This window comes from Archocentrus centrarchus, chromosome 13 (genome assembly GCF_007364275.1).
Source record: "Archocentrus centrarchus isolate MPI-CPG fArcCen1 chromosome 13, fArcCen1, whole genome shotgun sequence".
Lineage (NCBI taxonomy): Eukaryota > Metazoa > Chordata > Actinopteri > Cichliformes > Cichlidae > Archocentrus > Archocentrus centrarchus.
Window position 1 is genome coordinate 27,813,306 of NC_044358.1, and position 11,250 is coordinate 27,824,555.

Sequence of the window (11,250 nt, forward strand, 5' to 3'; positions counted from 1 at the left end):
CAAATTAGAGTGCATGTTTTTCAGTGACACAGTGACTGACTTTGTTTGGAGGCAGAAGCTGGGAGAAATTATTTCAGTGTGCACATCGGTGCTTTCTAAACAGTCCCATTTTACCACTACAGCAATATAACCACGATACTATTGGTTGCAACACAGTGCGCTTCAGTACATCTTCTCCCCTATAAGCCCCCCCCCCCCAAAAAAAAAAATTTGGACTACTGCTGCATGTTTACATTATATCACAGCTACTATATACATTTTTTTTGTCCATGGCTCAGTTGTGAAGCCAAAACCTAAGTAGGAGTCACTGGATAATTGAGCTTATTTGAATGAGTATGAACATAGGGACATAGAGGACTACTATCTTGGCAGGTAAACATGATATCTGTTCTGTTAATGATCAGTCAACTGGGCCACTGTGAACTCTTTACACCACAGACTGCCTGTGGCATTTAGTGTTAAGATATCTCAATATCTCTGAATTTCTGTTTAATGTGTTATGTCACCACATTCAGAGGGAGGGCATGGTGGAACTAAAAAAATAAATAAAAATCACATGAACCATTTTGTTGCCTAAAATATGGGGGAGGTTTTTTTTTTTTTTTTCTTTTAAACCAAGCAAAGAGAAAGTTCAAAAGCAAAGGCCCATTTGCACACAAGTGCCTCCAAGGTCTTTCAGGAGAGCAAACAGTTTGTGTTCTGCACCTATTTTTACAACACGCTGCTGGGGATTAGTCCCCTGACCCTAGAAAGAAACACAAATGGGCTTTTCATTGGCAAAAAATAAAGTTGTTGTGAAGATGCTGCGTAATCAGAGCATCTGACTGTGGTGCTGACAAAAAAGCATCAATTCACTGACAAAGATTATTCCTCTTAAAAAGAGGAATAATGTGCTTAAGAGAAACATTTCCTCCAATGACAGACTGTAACGCTATGCAGCTTTGACTAACTCCCTGCAGTCATCTGGTTGCTTCTGACAGTTGAAGCTTGAAAAGGAGGAAAAGACGACTTTGAATGCTATGGGAACTAAATTTATTGGGCTGGTGCCTAATGCTAAACAAGGCTGTGACAAAGACAGGAGAGGGCCCAATGAAAAATTAGCGTGAAGAGCAGACAATCAGCCGGTCACTGTTCCCATTACTGCCTCAGTCTGATTCAAAACAGGCCGCTTGGTTTCCAAGTAGGCTTCCTAAAATGAGAAAGTCGGTTAGGAAATGACATCTTAAGCGTATGGCTGAATCAGTGACAGCACCATCTAAACCAGGCAGCATCAGTAAACAAGTGGGATTCAACAGATGCTTGAATGTGACTCGGGGGAGAGTTTTTTTTTTTGTTTTTTTTTTGGGGGGGGCGTCCTGGCAGTTTAATTTGAATAGCAAATAGCACGAAAGATTAGCATTCCAATGGAGCTCTCCATACCAACAGATCCGTCCCACAGCACTAATCACATTGAAACACTGAGGAATGCTGAGAGCCTCGTCATGCAAACAAACGTTGGTGCATTTTTCAATGACAGCACAAGATGGGAGTGAAAAATGGGAAGTCATCACCTGATCAGAAGAGACAGAATATGTTACAGATATTTTCCTAAAGAAAAAAAAAAAAAAAAAAAAGAAGAAAATCATTGTTTTAACACATTATTTACATCAGGAGTGTTAAACATGTTGCCTGAGGGCCAGAACTAGCCTGCCAAAGGGTCCAATTTGACCTAGTGGATCACTCTTCAGTGTGAAAATTGCAATGAAGTGATCAATTCCTGAATTAATTCCTGACAGGCAATACAAGTTCTGCTTTTTATAAAATCGTGGCTATGGCTCAGGTGAAAGTTTTCAGAATATCCTTCTTTACTCTTAACCCTTTAACGTCGGGTGATCACCGCTGAAGCGCCGTTTCCTGCCCTTACAAGCCGTCAAATGCTGGTTAAGACGTAGCGTCTCACCGCTGAGTCGGTTGATCAAAGGAACTTTGATAAGCTGGCTTTTTTCTAAATCTCATTGTACGTTCTGTATAATGACAATAAAGGCATTCTATTCTAATCTATTTACCGTAACTCTGCGACCGTTTGTCCTATCGGAAAGCTTCAAATGGTTCCTGAAAGCTCAGAAATTGCACTTCACAGCCATATAGGGGTATTATGGTATTTGTTGCAGGAAGTCTGCAAACAGCAGCACTTTTAAAGTATGTTGTGCCATGGACGATGCATTCGGGGTTTAAGGGTTAAGAGAAAATATAGAAGGGTGCTAATTATTATGCATTATTTTGCAATGGTTTTAATTACTCAGTCTACTTCAGAGCCCATTGAGCTGTATGTGGTCCATAAACTAACAAGTTTGACACTACCGACCTGGAGCAGTTTGTTTTGGTTTGTTTTTTGCAGGATTAAAGCTTACGAAAAATCATCTCATCTCTTTCTCATGACCTTCTAGCTCATACTGAGATGCTTTAACATTTAATCCCTGCCTGAGGTGCTAATTACCAAGCCCATAGACTGCAGCTCCTCTTACTTTTCACACCTCCCTATATTCTACTCAGCACATGAGCAGACATGTCTTTGTCTGTGTGCCACATCTCTGCCAATACTGCTATGTTGGGCACATGACTTCCCTGTGGAAACACTAACAAAACATGCACCATGCAGATACCAAATATATGACCTCATTGGATCTTCTTGTGTGTACTGTTGGCCAAAGGTGGTACTAAGCTTTTCTAAGGTCACATCTGGCAGGGGTAGGTAGTGGAGGTGGCAGATCAATAAATTTGTGCATCAGGCCTCAAGGGAGATTGGAAACCTTTAACCAGTTATTGATTGATTTTGACAGGTTACCAAGGGGGAAAAAACAAAACAAAAAAACATTTACTAAATTTAACCATTTAAACGGAATCCTGTAGTCAATACACATCCTTCCTTGGATGCAAACATATTGCCTAGAATCACAGCAAAGGACATTTGTCACAGGCATTTTTGCTTTTAACAATTTAAAAAAAGAAAAAAAAAAAAAAAGAAAAAGTTTTTTGCTTTGGCACAGTTGAAAAAAGTTCAATGTGGCCAGCTCACACCAAGGCATTTGTCAGGTTCTTTGATACTATCATTTGTACTCAGCTCAGCCTCAAGAAACATGAGCTCTCACAATTGATTAGGTGAGTGTCAGAATAACATGGGCTGCCACAACCTTTCAAAAATACCAGTCAAAAGAGGAAAGAAGGACAGTGTCAATGTTTAATGCTCTGACTAACAACTACAGTGCCCCCTTTGCCCAATGAAGTGCCTTCATTGTGCAGAAGTATCAGAGGATTGTGGTCATACTGGGCTGCTGTGCAAGGGCATGGACTACAAAACAAGATCAAGGATATTTTTTTGTTATCTGGCTTCTTCGGGAGCTGGGTCTGCAGCATAAGTTACCAATGGCCATTGTAACCTGCCCTGAAAACCACGGGTTAACCCTCAAGTCACCTCACTAAGCACCAAATCCTGCTTCGTAGTACAAGCCTCAGGAGCATGAAACGTGTCTGATCACATGACAGCAACAAGCAAACCACTGTGCATAAATCCATTACTTTCAAATCTGAAAGGTGCCTGACAACTTACAGTTCATCTCTTTGACGTTGTGACAGCACCATGGTGACGGGGCAGTGTGGTCGACCCGGGAGGGATCAGTCAGGGGGAGGGGGAAAAAAAATGAAGAGAAAAAAAAAAAAACGTGATTCCTGTGCAGCTGCTGCGCTCTCCTCAGGCAGGAGATGAGCTGTGCTGATCCAAGCAACACGGGAGAGGATGGATTGTGTACTCCAATGACAGACAGGTTAGTTTTGTCCAGACAAAGACTGAGATTGAGAGGAAGGGAATGCAGGAATCTGCCCCCCCACCCCACCCCCAAGCTGGCTGACTCCGGGGCGAAGTAGTGAAGAGCCTGCAGACCAGTCACCAGCCAAGTCTACACTGCATCTGCAGAGGAGAGAGAAAGGAAAAGTCAGCATTAGGTATGCATGACTGGTAACATGTAGAATGTGCTGCACCAGTTTTGTGAATACACTGTCCCGAATGATGGAAAAACTAAACAAAGCAATAAATCTTTCCACAAACTCAACTTAATTTGCTTTAAAAAAAAAAAAAAAAAAAAAAAAAATACCATCACCCATTTCTGTTATCTGTTCTCACAATCTATCATGACAACTCTGGTATGCTCTTGAAGCAAATGCCTCTCCGTGCACATACAAGAGCTGACCCACATTCTCCAAGCAACGTCCTTCTCCTCCCAGGTTGCCAACAGAAAAGAAAAACAGGACACAGCAGAGCGGGCACGAGTTATGGCTGTGCTCAAATTTCCCCGTCCCCATCATCTTGTTATGATATTACCTCAGGAGCTGTCTTGGCTGATGGCACAATAAAATTAGTAGGACACAAAAACACCCAGGAGTGGTAGTGAGAAAACACATTTATCATCAGGGGGTAAAGTATTGATGTGAGGAATAATGAAAAAAATCTAACACAGATAATAGTGATGTGATCAAGTCTATTTTTGCACTGCATCATTGTCTTGAAAAAGCAGTTTAACAAAGCAGGTACCAAACAGAATAAGCCTCTTAATCTACTGAGACTAGCCTGTGTAAATCTCTGCTAGACACCAAACAAAAGCTACAAACTAAGCCAAATGACTTCTTCTAGACACCTGCAACAAACTGACATCAAGGCAGACATCCAGGCACAGGAAACAATGTAAAGCAGGCATGAAATTTGTTGCTTGGGAAACAGGCAGTGAACGAAGCCATTATGTGTCTACAGGAGATGAAGAGTGGAAACACCCCAGGAAGCTGCAATAAAGAAAAAGTCACATTCCTGATTTCAGATGCAGGAGTGACATTACCACAAGGGAAAAGTCTTTCTATTTCCTTGTGCTTTTGTTCACAGGAGAAAAGAGAAAAGAATAATTCTGCAACTGCAGGACTGACTGATCTGCTAAAGTGAAGTGCTGGTTTGTATTGCTTACTTATTTATTTGCATATTTGATGTTGTAGAGAAACCGATTAACAGCGCACAGTCTAACATGGCCAGCAGCTAACCTCTGGACCTTGATGTCACCACCTGACAGCAGTCCAAACGTCTGCTTACCCCTGACTGTGTGTGCCTTACGGCATGCTGGCCGCTGCCCAACAACTCTGCCATCATTCAGGGTCAGAGCACTGCTAAAACATACTAACAAGCAGGAACTGAAGCTATAAAAAAATTAATTCATTAAAAAAAAAAAAAAGGCTCCCTCGCTCCCTCCATATACAGAAACCACCATCATAAAAAGGCACCAACTGCATCAACCTGCACAACAGCCATTGTGTGCGAAAATTAGGTCATCTGCCACATATCGATAGGTCCCTGTGTTGCTGGCATCTGTCATCGCTGTGCGCATCAATTAACGCGTGAAACTCCCTTCTCTGAAAAACTCATTTGCGGCTTCAGCATTGAGCAAAAATGTTTGCACAATAGCACAATCAGGCTAATTGGCTCAGCACAAAATGTTGTGCCTTGATGGAAGGGGGGTATGAGCCGCAGCCAGGGAGCATCTATAAATCTGCTCAAAGGCAGTCGATAATGGTAATGTGTCTTCCTCCCAGTGATTCTCTTGTCTTTGTGCAGCAGCAGGACCTGTACAATGACAGAGCCCTTTACATTAATGGTGCTGACTGGGAGATATGTTCAATTTGCTTACAAGTCACAACAGGTTATCTGTTGTTAAAACACCATACCAAATGAATGTTGGACAACATACTCTGCCTCTTTTGTGATTAACAATTTCAACAATGAGAGCCAACTGCAACAAAGCATACCTAGTCAGGGTTTTTACTCCATATTAAAAATAAAAATTGGGAGCCCACCAAAAAATAAATATGTGTAACCAGTTATTATAGCCAGCTGCATCCATAAGCTATACAGGCACATCACATTGACACACAAATGGGCTAACTGGTGCTAAGTAATGGACTAAAAAAAAAACATTAGAATTTCTCTCATCAATACTGAAGCACAAACTTCCAGGATGGCCTGTATCACAATGCAAGCCATTTTAGTCAGATAATCCATTAAAAATGCTTCAAAAAGGCTCCCATACATGAGTTTTATATATATTAAAATATAATATTAAAAAATTCACAGCACTCTGAGATAAAACCAATTACTGCGCCAGACTGCTTTTTGATGTTGTTAAGGCAGTCATTTTAATGTGGGAGTCTATGGAGGATTTTGAAGCCAGCCACAAGTGGCCATTGGAAGAACTGCAGTTTATGCCACTTCTGCACTGGCTTCATTTTTCAGCTCCAGAGGCTGCCCCTTGGCTCTTACCATCGAGACAAGTAAAACATTTGTGCACAAGATATTTAAGCAATCAAGCCAAGGCTGGTATCTACACATGTCAAAAATGAGAACCAAGGGACAGATACTTTGAGTTAAAACAATCACAATGTGGGCGCCGGGGGTGGCTCAGAGATTGAGCACGCGACCACATACATATGCCACATAGCGGTGCGGGCGGTGCAGGTTCGAGTCCTGGCCTGCCGTGTCTTCCCCCGTATCTCTCCTCCCAATTTCCTGTCACTCTCCACTGTTAATAAAAAGCCGCTGTGGCCAAAAAATTTAAAAAAAAAAAACAAAAAAAAAACAAACAAAAACCTACAACAAGAAGTGAACTATGTTTGGAAAAAAAATACACCTGAGAAAAAGTGTCAACAAAAAAACTTAAACAAAAGACAACATAAGTTCCGCAACATCATGGCAGTTTATTAGACTGCAAAGATCCAAACTAATTATACATCTAGTCCACATGTAAGATCAGACGTAGCACCATAACACAACAACCTTACAGCCAAATATGACACAGCAAAGTATGCATAGAATTTTTTTTTTTTTTACTACCCATTCCACAGCGTCTGAACAAAGGAATACGCCTCTGTGGCAGGCAGAGAAGGGAAACAAAAATACCATAGTCTGAAGTGACGCCTTACTTCTCATGTGAAAGTGTTCCAGTAACTTGTCACAAAACGTCACAGCAATGCTGACAAAGCTGACAGTCATGAACCCACTGCCACCTCTGAATGACAGCTTTCAGGTAGTGACATCAGGGCATCAACATTTTTCTTTTTGAAAGGAAAACATCTCAAACAGCTGGAATGTGGAGCACCTTCATTTTCTCTTACTGACTTCACCTCACATCCCCTCGGATCTTCATCCTAGACTGCATATTTCCAAAACAACATAAAGAACCACAATCACCCAAGTGAAATAATTAAATATTAAAACATGGGAGAAACAGTCAATAAGGCTGGAGAAAACTGGAAAAGCTTGAGCACAGACCAAACAAAAACAATCCAGGTCAACATCTGGGGGACAAAAGTCACTTTGAATTAGGGCGGGGGCGGGGGGGTGACTACTGTGCTAAACTACTTTACTGAAGACCTATGCATACGAGTCTTTGGGACAGCTCTGTGATAACCATAAAAACTGAAACAAAAACAAAGCAGTCACATGACCTGGACACTTATACCCTGACACATTTAGCTGCTGAAGCAAACATAATAAGATGTTTCTGAGACTCTGGTTTCAACAGAGCCATAAACATAACATACTTGACATAATTTTGTCAGTTAATATGCACATATTAGATTGTTACCACACAAATGGTTATTTAGATGTTGACAGTTTGTCACTGGGCTAATTTGACGTATGGAGTGCTAAAAGCAGAAAAGACACCGTAGAGGCAATTGCTTCCTCTCAAGATTAAATACTGAGAATTTTCATAATCGTATAACTAAAGGAATTTCAAACTGAATGACATACAACAGAAACAGCCTCTCCGCTAATGAAACTGATAAGCAGAGTTTCTGTGAATGGTTGTTCTTAGTAAAGCACTCAGACAGAGACCATCCAAAGACCTTTACCACTCACTGATGTTGAAACTGGTGCAACATCTGGCTCAGCTCCCAACATGCAGCCACCACAACCCACGAGGTGCACGTGTTAGTTAAGGGGGCTGGTAGCAATCACCTAAACTTATTAAATTACATGGAGAGTAAAATGACATATTTCTCCTGAGATTAATAGAGTTGATTTCATTAGCAGAAGCAAGAACTCCACAGATGTAAGAACTCAGATGTATGACTTAAAAAAAAAAAAAAAATTGAGAACTGCACAAGACAGGGGAAAAAAAACACTCATCTCTCTCATCCTAACAGCTGTTTTACCTGCTTGAAGAGGCATAATCAGTAAGTGAATCCCCCCATCCACACACACACATTGGGATAGAGACTGAGCAGAGAGGAAGCTGTAAAGGACAATAGATCAAGCTTACGCCAATAAGAAGCTGCACATTCAGGCGAGAACAATGCAACTGAAGCTGGTTAGCCTGCTATATTTATGCAACAGCAAAGAGGGCTTGTTATAAACTATGTCTGAATCCCTCCAGGGGACAGACCTCACACCAGCAAGTTACTGGCTGAAATTATAAATACAGACCACAGGTTAATTCTCCAAGTAACTATGGTGACTATTACACAAAAGAAGAGCTGCTATCAAAGCATCAGCCTCTACAACTTGTTGGTAGTCTCACTGCAACATAAACACTTTCTGTAGAGTATAACAGAATATCTGGCAAAGTGTGAAGGCAGTCGTTTGCAGGATGACTGGCAGTCGCTGTTGGCAGATGGGTAATGACCAGTCAGCTTAGCAGTGGGCAAGCTGTCTGGAAGGTCAACCTCTGTGCTACTGTAAGCCAGCCACTATCGCAAAGACAAACAGCCTCTCTCTCAGCACTGTCTGTTGGCAGAAAATAAGGAGCAGGGTCCTTCAGAAAAAGTGTACATTTTGCTTATTTCCAACAAAAATCCTGTCAGCTGGTCTTCACATTTACACAACTATTAGAGAGGAGAGCCCCATAACATCAGTGAGTCTTGCTGATGGACTGAAAGCAGCACTTGCAATTTGTAAAGCTTCCTATTGCAGTGATATACAATTGGTGCTGCTGTGTTTCCAGTGCTGACAGTACTGAATGGAGCCTGGCTGCAGAGATGCACTTATTCAAATCAACTGCTGATAAAATTCAGGACTGAGTTGTCAAGTAAAACCAGCTCACTACACTGTATGTATTTTACACAAAACACAAAGCTGCTGTATTGTTCACTAAAAGCTGAAATTTGAGCCACTTCATCATGGACAGTCTGTAAATGTGCCTCTTCTGACATTTAAAGAAAAAAAAAAGCTGCAGAAATTATTATTAAACTTCGTGTACAAAGGATAACACAGAAAAACTATTTCATATATTGAGATCCTGCAGAAAGAGAAACAGATTAAGCATGAACAGGACAACTTTCATCACAGCAGGACTAAATACATTTGAGGCATTTGGCATCATTTGTTTAAGAAATAAGTGTGTTTATATTATAGTATTACCAGAGTGACAACTCCCAACAACGGCTACTGTTAAAACCGCATTGCTCCTCAAAATGGCTCCACTTGAGTCATTTTAAGTCGGTCATAACCTACAACACAACCCCCTCTCACCTGCCTGGAGAATAAGACGAGCTGAACGCAGTTTTCAAATAAAAAAATAATTTCACCAATATCCCACATGATCAGCTGTAAAACGCTTACCAGGCGTGGCTGATCCTGGCTCCAACTAATGGTTTACATCCGATCTGAAAACAAGGTTGACCCAAAAGTAGGGACAACGTACACTCCCCCCACCCCATAAGCTTGCCAGAGCAAAGACTCGCATTCAAATTTCTGAGCCGAAATCACTCAGTTTTGAATCCATACAATGAGAGACAGAAAACAAGGCGGCGATGCACACATGCACACACATCGCCTCCTCCTGCGTGCTCCACCCTGATTTTCAAACACCGTGCCAACAACACACGGCGTGAAGCAGCCCCGACTGGCAGAAATGATGGGAGCTCCTTCAGCCGGGCATCCATCCGGCACCGTGACAGCCAGCAGCCAGCGGAAGAAATGCATCCGCTGGCATATCACGGGAGCAACCGAGATGCCCGACGTCGAAACCCAATGATATGTGCACAATTACGCCTAACGATGCCTGAACTTCACTTGCACCGTTTCTAAATGCTAACGCCGGCGCCGCAGCGGCTGCGCCGGTTAATGAAAACATAACCACACCGTGAGGGGATCAAGATGATTAAACAAGAGAAAGGCCTACCATTTCACATGCTAACCTCCTTGGAAATGCAGTTAAGCATACTGGAGAAGTTATTTTACTAGGTTGACAGGCACTACAAGTACGCTTTTAACTACGCTAGTTACTTATTACTAACTTATGGTGGACGCCGCTAGCAGCGTCGGCACTGACACACCTCAACACTGAAGTCTTTTCCAAACACACTCGACTTTGGCTTACCTGACCACAACCCCAGCCGTTATCGTTATCTTACCTACTCTCGGTTATCTTCAGCTAAAGTTAATGTTAGCCAAGTTAGCTCCCCGGCGATGCAGCCACAAAGTTAGCTCGCTCATCTCTAAGTCTCATAATAACGATAATTTCCATTCCGGCTTAAGTACCTACATTTAGCTCACATAGTAGACAATAACGGCTTAAACTACTGCAAGTGTTCAACCGCTGTTTGTCTACACACAAGGCTAAACTCAGGGTACCTGCTGCTCCAGTCCGAGCGGCCTATCCGCCATTTTGAGGCACAGAAAGGAGGTGCACGAACTGCAGCCACATCGTCATTTTCCCCACCTAACGACGGATTCCTTCGACCGTCGCCGGTTTCATAAATGAAAATTTCTCGGACTCACCGTATTGTTTCTGCCCGTAAATATCCTGAGATGTCTCCGACGGTAACACGACCCAACAGGGTGTGAAATTTCCGCTCCCAGACTCGGATCTTGTGATGTGGAGGTAAACTGTGTCCGTCGCGTCTCCTCTCAGCGCTCCTCGCTTGTTTTTTTTTTTTTTTTCTCGTACACTACCGCATTCGCCTTCGGCCGAGTACGCGCACGAAGTTCGCGTTCACGCCATCACGGGTACGCGTACGCTCTTGGTGGTTATTTTATTTGCCTGTTAACTCTTAGATTGCGGCTTTAATAACGTTTTAAATATAGGGAGTTGTCTTAAATGCCATAAAAGTGATTTAGAGACTTACTGAACTCACTGGAAGTGCGCTTTTTTTTTTTTTTAACTTTTGAATTCTTTTTGTGCTTTACCCACCAACTCCTGGACATTTCACAGGTGAATTACCCTTTTTTTTGTTAACCAT

General features: G+C 42.1%; 1 protein-coding gene across 2 annotated transcripts in view; it reads right to left on the reverse strand.

The window, feature by feature from the left end:
- Positions 1-10,959, reverse strand: part of LOC115790620 (lissencephaly-1 homolog) — a 36,122-nt gene extending 25,163 nt beyond the window's left edge. The window contains exons 1-2 of one of the 2 annotated variants that reach the window (XM_030744468.1): positions 10,790-10,959; positions 3,587-3,943 (exon numbers count right to left, since the gene is read on the reverse strand). In XM_030744468.1, coding sequence (XP_030600328.1) covers positions 3,587-3,618 — 32 coding nt within the window. In that variant the 5' untranslated portion in view covers positions 3,619-3,943; positions 10,790-10,959. Of the gene's footprint in view, positions 1-3,586; positions 3,944-10,789 lie in introns of those variants that run through there. The other variant, XM_030744469.1, reaches the window with a different exon arrangement.
- Between the last annotated feature and the right edge of the window lie 291 nt (positions 10,960-11,250).